Source organism: Mixophyes fleayi, chromosome 10, assembly GCF_038048845.1.
Source record: "Mixophyes fleayi isolate aMixFle1 chromosome 10, aMixFle1.hap1, whole genome shotgun sequence".
Lineage (NCBI taxonomy): Eukaryota > Metazoa > Chordata > Amphibia > Anura > Limnodynastidae > Mixophyes > Mixophyes fleayi.
The window spans coordinates 3,812,618-3,829,968 of NC_134411.1; the positions used below are offsets into that span (position 1 = coordinate 3,812,618).

Consider the following 17,351-nt stretch of genomic DNA (forward strand, 5'->3'; position numbering starts at 1 on the left):
CAGACTTATGTGACGTGTGGGCATAAGTGAGAGTGTGGAGTGAAATGGGATTACTAAATATATTCAGTAGGCAGATGTGCTTGTACTGAAGGAGCAAAGATATATCAGAAATGGAAAATAAGACACTGAAGCAAGAGAATTGCTGGATAAATGATAAAATGTCTCCTCACGGGATATTTCTCCAGTGGTTCGATTAGGAGCGCATCTCCAAAGATGTTCCTACAATATTCGGCCATCTTAGCTTGTTGCTTTGCACTGCAAGGAAACAGGAGAAGAAAAACCTGAATTCAATGAGAAATAAAAATAGACACACTAGAGGGAACACAGGGGGGTCATTTAGAAGAACTTAAAAAGAGGACGATAATAAAACAGTGGAAAAAAAGGAATAAGAGAGAAGAACATGAAGTAAAAACAATATCTGGAAAGATATAGATGTTGTACTTACGAGTCAACGTGATTTTCAAACGATAGAATGACTGGAAACTGGGAGGTTTTGAAGGCACTTTCTGCTATTGCCTCAATTACTTCCTGTGGGAGGAGAAACAAGCGCAAACTGATTAATATCACAGGGTCATACAACATAAATGCCATTCTGAGCATTTTCTATTGTACCTTGAACGGTATCTCAGTGGTCATGGTGAAACCATGGGTAATGAAGGGCTCTTCATCTTGGGGACGCCCCTTCCAACAGTCCAACTCAATACAGCGGCAGCCTGTCAGCAGCACCTGCCTGTATATCTCCACTGAGGAGTTTCCTGTCAGCTGCCCGGCTGCACAATGCCAGAGAGGGGGCGAGAAAGGCAGAATGGTCAGGTGTAGCAGAGGAGAAGTAAGCACCAGGCTCCATACGCTTTATTAATCATGTTAAAATCATTCTGACAGCTGTCATATTGGCCATTATCTTTGCTAGTTTGTTGACCTGTTAGATAATTACAATTTTTAGTACTTTCAATAATAGGATTGCAGCAGTCAGCCATTTGCTTGATTGTCAAGTTAATTAAGAAAGCTCTCTGATAAGAAATAATGGATCACTTAGAGAATGAGTAGATACTTCACAGATTACAAAAATGTAAATGGAACACAGTATATGTACAAGTCTCTCTGAATCTACTTCAATGAATTTGCAATTAAATATGAGAAATTGTGAATAATAAAAACAAAATGCTATGTTTCTGTCCACGGTCCTTATAAAATCAGAAGCTCAGTTATGTGCTAGAAGCAGAATCCTGCCATACATGTATGTGACCCGTGTATGTCTTACCAATGAGGTAGGTGTATGTATGTGACCCGTGGATGTCTAACCAGTGAGGTAGGTGTATGTATGTGACCCGTAGATGTCTTACCAGTGAGGTAGGTGTATGTATGTGACCCGTGGATGTCTTACCAGTGAGGTAGGTGTATGTATGTGACCCATAGATGTCTTACCAGTGAGGTAGGTGTATGTATGTGACCCGTGGATGTCTTACCAGTGAGGTATGTGTATGTATGTGACCCGTGGATGTCTTACCAGTGAGGTAGGTGTATGTATGTGACCCATGGATGTCTTACCAGTGAGGTAGGTATATGTATGTGACCCGTGGATGTCTTACCAGTGAGGTAGGTGTATGTATGTGACCCATAGATGTCTTACCAGTGAGGTAGGTGTATGTATGTGACCCATGGATGTCTTACCAGTGAGGTAGGTGTATGTATGTGACCCATAGATGTCTTACCAGTGAGGTAGGTGTATGTATGTGACCCATGGATGTCTTACCAGTGAGGTAGGTGTATGTATGTGACCCGTGGATGTCTTACCAGTGAGGTAGGTGTATGTATGTGACCTGTGGATGTCTTACCAGTGAGGTAGGTGTATGTATGTGAGCCGTGGATGTCTTACCAGTGAGGTAGGTGTATGTATGTGACCCGTAGATGTCTCACCAGTGGGGTAGGTGTATGTATGTGACCCGTAGATGTCTTACCAGTGAGGTAGGTGTATGTATGTGACCCGTAGATGTCTTACCAGTGAGGTAGGTGTATGTATGTGACCCATAGATGTCTTACCAGTGAGGTAGGTGTATGTATGTGACCTGTGGATGTCTAACCAGTGAGGTAGGTGTATGTATGTGACCTGTGGATGTCTTACCAGTGAGGTAGGTGTATGTATGTGACCCATAGATGTCTTACCAGTGAGGTAGGTGTATGTATGTGACCCGTAGATGTCTTACCAGTGAGGTAGGTGTATGTATGTGACCCATAGATGTCTTACCAGTGAGGTAGGTGTATGTATGTGACCCGTGGATGTCTTTCCAGTGGGGTAGGTGTATGTATGTGACCCGTAGATGTCTTACCAGTGAGGTAGGTGTATGTATGTGACCCGTAGATGTCTTACCAGTGAGGTAGGTGTATGTATGTGACCCATAGATGTCTTACCAGTGAGGTAGGTGTATGTATGTGAGCCGTGGATGTCTTACCAGTGAGGTAGGTGTATGTATGTGAGCCGTGGATGTCTTACCAGTGAGGTAGGTGTATGTATGTGACCCGTAGATGTCTTACCAGTGAGATAGGTGTATGTATGTGACCCAGGGATGTCTTACCAGTGGGGTAGGTGTATGTATGTGACCCGTGGATGTCTTACCAGTGAGATAGGTGTATGTATGTGAGCCGTGGATGTCTTACCAGTGAGGTAGGTGTATGTATGTGACCCGCGGATGTCTTACCAGTGAGGTAGGTGTATGTATGTGACCCGTAGATGTCTTACCAGTGAGATAGGTGTATGTATGTGAGCCGTGGATTTCTTACCAGTGAGGTAGGTGTATGTATGTGACCCATAGATGTCTTACCAGTGGGGTAGGTGTATGTATGTGACCTGTGGATGTCTTACCAGTGAGGTAGGTGTATGTATGTGACCCGTAGATGTCTTACCAGTGAGATAGGTGTATGTATGTGAGCCGTGGATTTCTTACCAGTGAGGTAGGTGTATGTATGTGACCCATAGATGTCTTACCAGTGGGGTAGGTGTATGTATGTGACCTGTGGATGTCTTACCAGTGAGGTAGGTGTATGTATGTGACCCGTAGATGTCTTACCAGTGAGATAGGTGTATGTATGTGAGCCGTGGATGTCTTACCAGTGAGGTAGGTGTATGTATGTGAGCCGTGGATGTCTTACCAGTGAGGTAGGTGTATGTATGTGAGCCGTTGATGTCTTACCAGTGAGGTAGGTGTATGTATGTGACCCGTAGATGTCTTACCAGTGAGGTAGGTGTATGTATGTGACCCGTAGATGTCTTACCAGTGAGGTAGGTGTATGTATGTGACCCGTAGATGTCTTACCAGTGAGGTAGGTGTATGTATGTGACCCGTAGATGTCTTACCAGTGAGGTAGGTGTATGTATGTGACCCGTAGATGTCTTACCAGTGAGGTAGGTGTATGTATGTGACCCGTAGATGTCTTACCAGTGAGGTAGGTGTATGTATGTGACCTGTGGATGTCTCACCAGTGAGGTAGGTGTATGTATGTGAGCCGTGGATGTCTTACCAGTGAGGTAGGTGTATGTATGTGACCCGTAGATGTCTTGCCAGTGAGGTAGGTGTATGCGTGTGACCCAGGGATGTCTTACCAGTGAGATAGGTGTATGTATGTGACCTGTGGATGTCTCACCAGTGAGGTAGGTGTATGTATGTGACCCGTAGATGTCTTACCAGTGAGGTAGGTGTATGTATGTGACCCGTAGATGTCTTGCCAGTGAGGTAGGTGTATGTATGTGACCGGTGGATGTCTTACCAGTGAGGTAGGTGTATGTATGTGACCGGTGGATGTCTTACCAGTGAGGTAGGTGTATGCGTGTGACCCAGGGATGTCTTACCAGTGAGGTAGGTGTATGTATGTGACCCGTGGATGTCTTACCAGTGAGGTAGGTGTATGTATGTGAGCCGTGGATGTCTTACCAGTGAGGTAGGTGTATGCGTGTGAGCCGTGGATGTCTTACCAGTGAGGTAGGTGTATGCGTGTGACCCGCGGATGTCTAACCAGTGAGGTAGGTGTATGTATGTGACCCGTGGATGTCTAACCAGTGAGGTAGGTGTATGTATGTGACCCAGGGATGTCTTACCAGTGAGGTAGGTGTATGTATGTGACCCATGGATGTCTTACCAGTGAGGTAGGTGTATGTATGTGACCCGTGGATGTCTTACCAGTGAGATAGGTGTATGTATGTGAGCCGTGGATGTCTTACCAGTGAGGTAGGTGTATGTATGTGAGCCGTGGATGTCTTACCAGTGAGGTAGGTGTATGTATGTGACCCGTAGATGTCTTACCAGTGAGGTAGGTGTATGCATGTGACCCATAGATGTCTTACCAGTGAGGTAGGTGTATGTATGTGACCCATAGATGTCTTACCAGTGAGGTAGGTGTATGTATGTGACCCGTAGATGTCTTACCAGTGAGGTAGGTGTATGTATGTGACCCGTGGATGTCTTACCAGTGAGGTAGGTGTATGCATGTGATCCGTAGATGTCTTGCCAGTGAGGTAGGTGTATGTATGTGACCCAGGGATGTCTTACCAGTGAGGTAGGTGTATGCGTGTGACCCGCGGATGTCTAACCAGTGAGGTAGGTGTATGTATGTGACCCGTGGATGTCTTACCAGTGAGGTAGGTGTATGTATGTGACCCGTGGATGTCTTACCAGTAAGGTAGGTGTATGTATGTGACCCGTGGATGTCTTACCAGTGAGGTAGGTGTATGTATGTGACCTGTGGATGTCTTACCAGTGAGGTAGGTGTATGTATGTGACCCGTGGATGTCTTACCAGTGAGGTAGGTGTATGTATGTGACCCGTAGATGTCTTACCAGTGAGGTAGGTGTATGTATGTGACCCGTAGATGTCTTGCCAGTGAGGTAGGTGTATGTGTGTGAGCCGTGGATGTCTCACCAGTGAGGTAGGTGTATGTATGTGACCCGTAGATGTCTTACCAGTGAGGTAGGTGTATGTATGTGATCTGTGGATGTCTCACCAGTGAGGTAGGTGTATGTATGTGACCCGTGGATGTCTTACCAGTGAGGTAGGTGTATGTATGTGACCTGTGGATGTCTTACCAGTGAGGTAGGTGTATGTATGTGACCCGTAGATGTCTTACCAGTGGGGTAGGTGTATGTATGTGACCTGTGGATGTCTTACCAGTGAGATAGGTGTATGTATGTGACCTGTGGATGTCTTTCCAGTGAGGTAGGTGTATGTATGTGACCCGTGGATGTCTTACCAGTGAGGTAGGTGTTGTGGGAGGAGTTGATAAAGTAACTCGTGAGCGGTTGCGTCATGTCATCACTTAGATCGAGGGCCTCTGGCGGTACAATGCTGTTCTCATCGCCACCCAGAAAGCGACTAAAACCTTCCATGGACATCTGGTCTGGAAAGGAAAGAAAAGTTCAGTCTTTTCATAGACACAAATAATTAGAGAACCTCACACATCCAAATTGAGGAAAATGTTAGGAGGCGAGTCCCACTCACTGTGGTGAATAGGTGCCGTGAGTGCATGCTAGTGGTGCATGTGGCAATGAAGTGTTGCATTTAAGGGAGGAGTGAGAAGGGTATTTGGGTTTGGCCTATTGCTTCAGAAGCCCTAGGAATGCCTCAGAGGCTGTGGCAAACCACCATTGTGAAATGGCCATGCCCCGTTTTGATGTGGCCACACCCCACAGACCAGCGGCCTCGCCACCTTTCTGAAGTGTTCCAATTCCAAAAATGTCAGTGTTGTCAGCTATGCCGTATTTGTAAAATAACTAAAAATAACCAAAATAAGCAATTGCCAAGGTACTGTTTAAGTTTCTGACTCACCTCGCTGCAGAAATTGTTTGTTGGGCTCGTATTTCTCAATAAGCTGGCGCACCTGGTCCCTCTTTAGCGGTGGGAAAAGGATCTCATTGAGTCGTGGATCCCTCTGCTTCTGGTTTAGGAATTCCATCAGTTGCTCCAGATTTAAGTAAGGTTTCCCTTTAGCTCCACTGAGAAAAAAGTACAGAAAACACTGACAATATGCAAGTACAGAGAGAAATTAGGGCAAATAGAAAAGTTGAGGAAGTAAAACACATACAAAAGAATATAAGGTTTGGAGAAGAAAACGAGAGTACTAAAATATAGGAAGCAATAAAAAAAAACAACAGTTTAAATTTGGGACAGGGTAATTTTAGTAAATATATAAGAACATCAGTGATGCATTTATTGTACAGAAACTTTTAATGGAAAACTTCTCCAGAGAATATGGATGAGGATTAGAATTCCCACAAAAAATGGAGTTACAGATGAAACATGAGAAATGGTTTGAGAAATATTTATGAAAAAAGATTGGAAGAAACAAGTGACAAAAGTGACCTTGTGTACGATGACGCAAGAGGGCGATTAGAGCACTAAAGGAGTAGAAGAAATAAAAAAGCTCAAGTAAAAACATTAGGCAAACACTATAGACACAGCCAGAATGATGATGTCAAGTATTGGAGGGACTGTAAACAACGTGAGAAGATAAGGAGGGATGAGAGATGGAAAACAGAACAAAAATGAGAGAAAGGGTTTATAATATAAGGAGACAGGCAGATAGTAGTTAGAATAAAATCTATTTTAACGCCTAAAATTATCTAAAAATAAACTGTATGTAACAATAACAGATATAGGAAAGAGGTCAGAAGACAAATTAATAATGGAAATGAATCATTTGCCAATTACTAGTGGTAGTAGTACAGCATATGTTTATAATGGGGAAATTGTAAGGTTAAAGCATAAATATATGTAACCAGCTCACAGCTCCAGAAGGATCTTATCGATGTCCGGTCGAAGGCATAACTTATTGAGAAACCGCTCAAACATTTCAAAGGTAAACTCCTCCGGCTTGATAGACTCACTCTAAATAGATAAAGGGATTATATTTAAAAAGTGTGACACTGCATAGAAATGGCAGAGAAATAGTAAAAACATTATAACGCTTTAAGCAAAGAAGTTTTACTGGGCAGTAGAAAATGCATGTGTCATATTGGAAAAGGCCTAATAAAAATACTGTCTTTTGGGCTTATACACAAAATTTTGGTCAATTTGGTCTGAAAGACACCTTTATAACTGTTCAATGGGAACAACAGCTGCTCCCTTTGTCTACTATTGGGGCAGAAAAGAGCCTCTAAAAAAGTAAATTCCACACTACTGCACAATTATTATTGCTATTATTTAATTATTTTCATATTTATTAGATTAGGGAGCACAAAGGGGTCCTCAGTCTCATACTTAGGGGGTTTCAACAAACAACATAAAAACATAGCTACAAAAACAACAAAATAAAACCACAAACATCAAAACTGACATAACCACAGTCTGCAAAATAACAATTACGTGAATAGAAAGTTAGGAGAAAGGGCCCGGCTCCTGATAGCTTACCAATAAAAGAAATGTAAATCAAGATATAGTATTAAATCCTATCCTCTGAGTACAATATTAGGCTTCAATAAGGCAGATGGGGTAATTTCCAGAATAATTGAATTTGAATGCATGGGTTGATCAATGCGAGTCCCTCATTTTTAAACACTTGCTGCAGAACTAATATAAAATGGTCATTTTGAGTGTCCGACTACACACATGGATAACACACAGCCTTTGTAGCCCTCATTAACTTGTGCTGTTCACACTGAGAGTTATGGGAGCAGTTAAACAACAGTAATACTTTAACAAAGAAGCTGGGTCATAGGGACACAGACAGGCAGTGCTTGGGCATGTGTGTGATAGTGCTGTGGGTTCAATAATAGTGCTAATGTAAGACTCGGTTGTTACCCGATTAAAATTTAGTCCACAGGACTCAAGTGCAGTCTCCACTCTCTTCTTATCAGCTGCAAACATCTTTAGGATACTGGAAAAGAGAAAAATCGACAGAAAAAAAAAAAAAAAAAAGAAGAGTATAAAAGCTGTCTGAGAAATATAGGTACAATAAAATAACTGACAACAATACAAAACCCATTCCATTTATTAACAGTCAAATAGCTTTTAGATCGGTATAAATTCCTAAAATGTCTTTCTCTTAAGTCTTTAACAAAGTATGTGTGTAGGGAGAATAGTAAGAGAGATGTACAAATGATAACAAGCTAGGTAAGAAGGTGATGCTGGTAATGAGCGGGAGGGAAGCGTTGCTGAAAGACGCAGCTCCGTCCAGCAGTGAGTTACACGTGCTGGTCATTGTGGCTGCTGGGAGATCACTGTCCTCCTCACTACACTGTTCTCAGTCCTGGCATACAAAGCCACTGAGGTGTTGGCAGAAGGAAAGACAGAGCAGAGGAGGCAGATTGTTAACACCAACATACTGGGTACACTTAAAGCATCAGGAGGCAGCCACACAGCCATATGTAGAGAGGGGAGGGGTGGAGCAGTCGGGTAGATGAGGGGAATTAGGAGGAGAGGGGGATGACCGGTATGGGAGAAAAGAGGTGGAGGATGGGAGACAGAAGGGAGAGTCTAGAAAAGATGGAAGCTCATTGGTGGCTGGTCCCAGAAGCCAGCCACTAGCCGATAATGCCACACAGCCCCCACTACATTTACAGACCTGGGATCCCACTCAGTATGAGTGAGGGCTTCAACAGATTTGGGGAAAAAAACACTGGCCTTCAACAGCGGTCAGTCCAGGCCCCATACACTGGTAAATCCTGTACCCCCCTCATGGCAGCCCTGGGTGAGATTGAGCTTGTGTTATGATTAGAAAGTATCCTTGATTCCTTAGAAAAGCGGTAGGATGAAAGAGAAATGAAGCTGTAGCTGGAACATGTCAGCTTCCACCAAAGCTACATGCTATACACATGGACCAGTATGTAATATAAGTGGGAGGAGCTATGGCCTCTATAACTACAACTTTGCATCCACTCAGATTGCTGCCTAAAGCATGCACAGACAAGGGAAAGCTGCTAAGCACTATTATCAGCCCAACAGCGAGTTACTGCTGGGCTAACAATAGTCTCTGTAGGCCTCGCGTTAGTCATCCTTAACAGTACATATTATTTCAAAAGAAAAATGCAACTGAGCTAAAGGCTAGACAGATGGACGACTGCCACTCACTTCTTCACTGGTATCCTCCCATCCTGATTCTTCTGGAGTTTCAGTTTAGTATATCTGTGAGAGATAAACAATAATTTTTTTAAAAGAAACATCGAGATATATGCAGCAGATAATGGAGAGTGACAATCAGTGTTATCGACGTCTCTTTCAGTGAAAGAGACGTTGATAAGACTGAGAAGTGTGGTGAGTGATTGTTTGTGAGTAAAAGTATACTTCTACTCACAAACAATTCTTCCATCACTGGTTTACTGCTTTCTCATTGGTCCCTCTCTTTCCTCTTTATATACGTTTTGTGGCATTTGTTTCTTTTACGCATCTATTGCCAGTTCTCTCCCTACCTATTGCTCCGCCTTCTGAGCGCTCTCTCTACTCTTCCCTGCTCCTACTGGCCGCAGCTCCTCTGCTTGGGGTGACTCCGCTCTGACCGGCTCCGCCCACACAGTCAGCTGTTTTACAAACCAAACAGTTTGTAATGTGATTGAGCCATAGATGACCTAAGCTCAGTTTTCATTGATGATTACACAGGAGCAGAGAGATGTGATTGGTATCAGAGTCTCAGAGCAGCCATCCTTGTATTTAAAGACACAGGGTCTGAGTCATTAAGCAAAAAAAAAAAGAGTAACTTTGTACCTTGGCAAAAACATGTTGTATTGGAGGGGGAGGTAAATTCAAAATGTGGGGACAGATTTGTAGTTGGGGTAGGGCATGTCCTAGATCAACTTTAAATATTAGTGCAAAAATAAAGCTAGAAAGTATTTTCCTTATGTGCAAAATAATAAACTAATTTGCACCCCTTGCATTGTAACATGGTTTTGTCCAGGAGAAAACTTACTCCATTTTTTGCCTTACTCTCCTTGATGACTCAGGCCCACAGTCTTATTATTATATCTATCTATAAATTTAACAAGCTATGATTTCAAACATTTACATATAATTATTATCTATGCCACCCCAATCTGCCTGTATCTGGTATTACCCCATAGATATAAGCCTACGAGCAGGACCTTCTTACATCTTTCTATGTATTACCCAGTATTGCTTACCTACTGTTTGTGTCCCCAATTGTAAAGCGCTACGGAATATGTGGCGCTATATAAATAAATGATGATGACATTATCTAATACAGTGATGGACATGCAGCCCCCTTCCACCTCCTTCTCTGCATTAAACCCCCCAGACCGTCCACTGTGGATCCAGCTCTTATTTATTAAAAACTTAGGTAATTGGCAAATCTCAGCAGGTCATAGAGCACAAGACTGAAATTGATCTTGATCCCTGATTACGTCATTAAAGCACAGTAAAGAATTTGTAGACATGGCCTGTTATGCACCAGGCTGTTGTCTATTTTCAGTTCCACTAACACATGTGAACAGAAATGTTCTATAATGGGGCACAATGAAATCAACAAACACAACAATGTGCCGAATGGTAACCTCTGTGCAGAATTGTGTCACGCCTGCTCCAGTCTTACACATAGTTGCCTACTCTCCTGGAATGTCCGGGAGACTCCCGAATTTTTGGGAGTTCTCCCGGACTCCCGGGAGAGCAGGACAACATCCCGGGTTCAGTTCACCTCGTTTGTGAAGTGGGTGGGGGCGGGGCTAAATGCATCATCATGGCCCGCCCCCACCCACAGGCTAAAATGGCAAAGATTGGCGGGGGTGTGGCCTAACGGCACAATTCACGTGGCCACACCCCAAAGATGGAGCCCCCTCCTGGACAGCCGGCTGCAAAAGTTGGTAAGTATGGTCTTACATCTAACTTTCAGAAGCTGGTGGAAAATATGTTCACCCAGAAGTCACATTGGATTGTCCGGTTTGTTTGTATCTTGTCACCTTGTTTCGCTTACATTTTATACCTACTGATATGTTCTTACAGATTGCTGTCTCTTTAATTGATTGATATAATTTTAACTTATCACTGATAGTAATAGATTTAATCCTGACAGTGGTTACAATGTCATGGTCAGTATCTTGGACATATAAGAAAGCTTACGCTTTATTCAGAAACGTGTTCCGAGATGAATTCTGAGCTAAAATATTTGTGGCCAATTTAAAGAGTCCATCTGTCCAAAGCTGAAAAATACAAAGTAAAAAATGTAAAAATTATAACATATAAAAACACACATATAGTGAATTACAGGCTCAGAACCAGAGATACCCAGCTGAATACCTTTGCTGTGTCCTCCTGAACAGCCATAAAGTTGAGGAAGTTGATGTTAACAAGGTCGCTGCCATACACAACAGTTACGAGTTTGTCTTCAGGTCGCTGTTCGGTTCCCGAGAATCCTAAAGTTTCCTTCATCCGAGAGTCCTGGTACAAAACAAAGAGTAAAATGTACTTAAATGATCTCATGCAACAGAACTACAAATATAGGCAAGTTATGGAAAGTGTTCAAGGTACATAATTTAAGGGTTGCACAGGAAACGGGTCTTTTATAGTAATTCTTCTCTGGATAGTAACCAGTGACAGCAATCAGGGACAGTGATGTACAGTTCTGACAAACCCGCAAGTATGAAATAATAAGCCAGTTCTCACTATGCTAAAGTTCCCTATACAACATTATTATTGAAGTTAGTCTACTACAAGGAGTAGGAAAGCGCTATATCCAAAATAGGCCACTTCTTGACACATCCATTCACACAAAAATAAAGTGCAGGGCTTAAAGTTGGTGCCTGTGCGTTGTCTGCCTTTTAACATGCCTTTCAAAATGTTGTTCATGTACCATGTGTGATCAATTTGCAATGGAACTCTTCTGTCACCATAGATCTTCAGAAATAGGTAGCCATCATCAACACCAAGCGGTAAATTTATCAAGATGCAGATTTGAAAAAGTGGAGAGGTTTGTTGCCTATATCAACCAATCAGAATCTAATTATCATTTATTTAGTACATACTACAAAATGACAACTAGAATCTGATTGGTTGCTATAGGCAACATCTCCACTTTTTGAAAACCGTAGCTTGATAAATTTACCCCCCAAAACACCCTAAAATATAGCAGAATACCTGTACAACTTTACCAAACAATACATTCTGAATGTGGTATTTTTAAGATATGGACATAATCGTATTTAATTCATTGCAAACATGGTCACAAACTTTACAAGGATTTTTTCATTAATAGAGCTGCAAGTATAATAGTAGTAGTACTGTAGGTGAACAGAAGATGGAGCCAAAGATCTGCACAAACAAACCGCATAGATTACTTATTGCTTTGTACCTTCACCTTTAACCCTCAAATACAAATAAGACAATTTAAGTAACCCTCTAGCTCCTCATTTGCAATTTCACTGTTACTTTCATAAAGTAATGATGTCCATTGGGGCCTCCCCAGAAGATACTTTCTTACCTGTACCTCACCCTCTCTGTGTCAGCCTAGAATGAATTCTTATGGACAACTTGATAACATCTTGCAATGTGAATACAGATACCACCTCTACTTGCTTTTCCCCCGGTCGCTGTGGTCTTACATTCCGTGCTTTTATTATTTCCTTCCTCCCAGTGCAATGTGGCCGACAATGGGATGATGTGCAATGGGGTTGGAAATGGAGTCTGTGCAACAATATCCATGCACGTATATACGGAACAGATACACACATTTATACATGGACAATAGTAAAGTTTTAAGCATGCAAAAAAAACACTTTTTATAGAACATCCAACTCAATTAAGAAGAACCTGTATCCCATGCCCTCTCTTGTTAATTATTATATGCCTCTAGCAAATTAAAAACCTTTCCCTTCCCACTCGTGCTCAGTATGCTATACCAGCCCCACTACTACACTGCCGTACTTCTGGTCTGGGCAAATAATACGGCGGAGGGGCCAGGTGGCAGTAATGCTCTTTAGCATGTTATAACCAGGTTAATCCGAATGCCAATGGGCCAAACCATGGATCTCCCCTAGCACAAGTGAAATGGGAAGGTTTTTTTTGCTACAGGCTATGAATAATGTAATTAACAAAGGAGAATCTTTGAAAGATGTGACATGGACAATGCTTGTATAATATCTTACATTAGATTATAGTTGACATTATATAGTAGAATTGCTTTATTTTTATAATGCAAATCAAATATTTATAAATTTGAACAAACAAAATAAAAAAAAAGGTTCTGGGAGAGTAACCAAGATGTAATTTCCTTAAAAAGGTACTTTTAGGCAACAGGTCAACCATTTATTTATATTCCTACCACCCAATACCATAAATCGAACACTGCTTCACACTTATTCTCTTCAATTTCACACCACGGATTCATTTACTTCAATGACTAGCACAGAATACCACACTGCCCTTACCTTAGGAATTTTAGCATACTTTCCTGTCCTTGTGTCTCGTATTAAGCTGATATCTAGAATATCAACTTCCTGTAAGGAGAAGAGACAGACACAGAGAAAAATTACTTATTACATTATCTCTTACATAGGGCACATCAGCAATAATGTTGATATCTTTACTCTGCCTTATTAATCCACAGATAATATACAGAACAAGATAATTAGATATAGTGAGCCTCACTTTAGAGAACAGGCTCATATGTCTCATTTAGGTTGTCCTTTATGATATCTTGCTTATAAACTGTATTAATATTGCTATTATTTGTTTTCTTATACAGAGGATCTATTTTTTTTTTGTTTGTATTTTTAATATGATCAATGAGTGTCACACACAAAAAGTGAAGACAAGATTAGCAGTTGCTAGTTTGACCAATAAAGTCAGAGAATCCACTCAACACGCAAAAAATAATGTTTAACTGGCCACACATACAGATAATATGTTGGGCAATTTGGCTGTGTGCAACCAAGCTGCCTAGACTTTGTTCTGTGTGGGATTGAAACAACTAGGAATCCTAATCAATATCCAGTCAACTGATGACTGCTCTGTGCTGAGTGCGCAGTCATCAGCTGACCACCCTAGTTGAGCCACATTTGACCCTATAGTTCAACCGAACTGTGAGATAACAATATCTGTCCAATTTGGTGACATGTGGGTGGCCATATCGGACACAAATCCAATTCTTTGGCCCTAAGGGCAAAAAGCGGATTCTGCTGATGTGGACAGATATAGACTTTTTACAGCTGAAGTCTAATTTTCTGCTTTCAGTTACAGCACATCCATGCCACATGCACATCTTATTAAATTAGTGTGAAGTGACAGAAATTGTCAAAAGACAAATTTGTTGGAAGTACAATGTAGGGTACAGTTGGAAATGTATGGGGCATGTAAATTAATGTGCTGCACATTATTATATACTATGATATATTACAGTGCAGTAACCAGAAAATGGCTCTATGAATGTACTCGCTAATATTGTCCTCAAGATATGCAGATCATAATATTGTCTAGCAAGTAGATATATTACACCTTTTCTTTTATTACAACCTATATCAAGAGTGCATCATTTATATTTCATTATGGCTGCAGATCAATGTTTCCTCCAATCTAATTGATATTAGACTGACAGGAGGAGATTCAATTACCGTATTGTGCCCTGCAGACATCACAGCAGTGTCCAGCTGCGCACATTGCCGGCAATTATGATAGGAATCTCTGCTCATTTTTCCTCATACCCTATAGAGGGGTCTCCTCGGACTCCCGAAGATACCTTGCGCCGAACTGAATCTTTCCCCATTGTGTGAAAAACTGAACTTGTTATTTCCATATTTCCAGTGTTGCACTGAGCAGCGGATTTTCAATGATCCAAGGTGGAGGTCACGTTAAGTCCATACTTGCCTCCCGAATTTCAGGGAGTCCTCTCGGACTCCCGGAAGAGTAGGCAACCTCACCTCCCGGACACTTGTAGAGAGTGGGCTTAATGACACGATCGCACCTTTAAGCCCCACCCTCCGCTATTGAAGGCTGTGAATTTCTGCATTTTTATATAATAGGTGGCGGTGCTATGGTGACCACGCCCCCCTACACTTGTCACATGGGCGGTTTTAAAAGTTTGCAAAAATGATTAAGTCTCATAAACTTAGGGATTGCAGACATTACTTAGCAGATCATGCAAATCTGAATTGACTGCTAATATCTGCAATCGTTTACAGTAGGGGAAGTTTTATTCCTTGTAATACACACATTTTCTAATAAACTCTGAAGTGATGACACATACATACACATGCACCACGCATGCGTATAAAAAGAAGTATTAATAGACATGTTTTGCTTAAACAGGCTTACAAACTGGTATCTTACTATTTGTCTACATACGCACAAGGATTGGTTAAGGGGACGGCGTTTATCTCAACACAGAGTGGGGGAACAGAGAGAGAATATAAAAAAATGTAAACACTTAAACAAGCTTCCCCCTCCTCCTCCTCCTGACTTCCTCAGAGTATATCATCTAGAGACAGGAGCAGATACAGCAAGGAGACGGGGAGAGAAGGCACTAGAGCAGAGAGAGAGAGGAATTGAGGAGGAAAGAGGATGGTTAGAAAAAATGGGATGGGATGAAGGGAACAGGGGCTTAGTGTGAGCGTAAAGGTAAGCAGAGTACGAGAGGCCGTGGGAAAATGAATGTGACAGCGTACACATCCGGAATCCAGATGTGAAGGAGGGGTAGGGGGCCAACTGGACCTCTCCAGATGTGTCAGAGGTTCAAGGAGTATTAGGGGAAGAGGATAGAAGAACGATGCAATGGGCTGCAGAATAAGAAATTACAGAACAGGGAGCGCCATGTCTCTCTCCCCCTCTCTACCTAATAATGCTGGATAAAGTAACAGACTGTGCGAGCCTCTGACACGAGACCTTACAGTACTGTAATGAAGATGAGTTTAGTTCCCCAACTCAATCTTCAGGGAGTGGAACAAAGCTTTGTGAAATCAGCAACCAAAAAGAGGGTATTGAATGGCCACAATGTAGATTATACATAATGAGTAAGACAGTGAAAAGAGAAGTGAAAGGACGCCCTGTAGCAGTAGGAAAACAGCAGGAGAACAATAATGACAGAGCAGGTAACCAGCAGGATGTGGGCATCTGACACTAGGTGGTAAAGTAGGTAGCAGGAGGGAGAGGGTGAAACATGGGAAAATGTATCTTTTGTGGCTACTTGAGCCTTTGTGTAACAATATATGCTGCTGCCAATGGCCATGGACAAACAATATGGGGTTACTCCAAAACCACATCCAGCACCGGGCTATGCCTGGCTGGGCACACATGGGGACTCCTGCGGTTATAGCCCCACCAGCGTGGTCAGCACATGGCTAAATTCTCTAGGGGAAATGAGCCTGCAAGAATGTGGGCCACCCCTGCAGTGAAACCCTGGCCAGTGGGTGCTTGGGTACTGGGCTACTGTTAGAAAAACATGTGTTTACATAATGGAGCTACAAGTCCCAGTAAGCCCCGGCAGCCATTAACTGTTAATTATTGATTTGTAAGTGGTTGTAGTGCTCTGAAGCTCCAGACATTGGAGAAAACAAGACATACATAAAAAGGGACCTACCATTAAGACAACATAAATGCAGACTTTAAAGCAAAGGGTAGGGGGAGTCCTACTTATGAAAGTTTACAATCTAATGGGAAAAGGCCACAGCTGAGACCAGAGAGGTCAGATGGTCCAGAGCAGAGATTAGGACAGTAGATATGGAGTACCAGTGTGAGTAGCATAGGCCAGAGTAGGGTATGCTCTAATAAAGAGATGGGTTTTCAGAGAGTGGTTAAAGATTTGAAGGCTGTGGGAGAGACTTACTGGGTGTGGTAAGGAATTCCATAAGTGGGGAGCAGCACGGGAGAAGTCTTGTAGGCGAGAGTGCGAAATGGTTACCATTGGTTTGGGCAGATCCGAGGTATATCTAAGAAGGCGGGAGCGAGAGTATTCTGAGATGAGATTTGAGATGAACGAGTGGTGTAGTTGAGGGCTTTGTAATAGGGGTGTGTTCTATTCCTGCCTTGCAGGTTCAGGGTGAATAATTTGTATTGGATTGTGTTGGCAGATGTGGAGCGGTGAGAGGGGAAGCTCAATCTGGCTTCAGCATTTAGGACAGACTGAAGTGGTGATATATGGCTGAGGGGAGGTGAATGGCATTTATAAAGGGCATTTATAAAGTGTTGCTGCAGACCAGGAGGGTCACAATGAGAGAATGAATTAGAGTTTTGGGTGCATCTTTGGATAGAAAAATAAATTTTCAAATTTCAAAAGTGGAGGTGACTGAATGTAAGGAATAAAGCAAAGGGCAGAGTCAAGTGTGACTGACTTTCCTCATATTCCCTATTTACTCCTAAATGTATTGGCTTCTTCTTGTCCTATGTCCTGAAGTAATTCAAGGTAAATCCAATGAGGGAAAAAAAACCTGTGAACGA

At 42.2% G+C, this 17,351-nt stretch overlaps 1 protein-coding gene across 1 annotated transcript in view; it reads right to left on the minus strand.

Annotated features, from left to right (window-relative positions):
* Positions 1–17,351, minus strand: part of PLCB3 (phospholipase C beta 3) — a 79,841-nt gene that overhangs the window by 27,704 nt on the left and 34,786 nt on the right. The window contains exons 3-13 of the mRNA XM_075187662.1: positions 13,352–13,420; positions 11,226–11,366; positions 11,049–11,128; positions 9,054–9,107; positions 7,785–7,860; positions 6,772–6,872; positions 5,814–5,980; positions 5,239–5,385; positions 613–770; positions 446–528; positions 171–255 (exon numbers count right to left, since the gene is read on the minus strand). Of these exons, the coding sequence (XP_075043763.1) occupies positions 171–255; positions 446–528; positions 613–770; positions 5,239–5,385; positions 5,814–5,980; positions 6,772–6,872; positions 7,785–7,860; positions 9,054–9,107; positions 11,049–11,128; positions 11,226–11,366; positions 13,352–13,420 (1,161 nt within the window). The remainder of the gene's footprint in view (positions 1–170; positions 256–445; positions 529–612; positions 771–5,238; positions 5,386–5,813; positions 5,981–6,771; positions 6,873–7,784; positions 7,861–9,053; positions 9,108–11,048; positions 11,129–11,225; positions 11,367–13,351; positions 13,421–17,351) is intronic.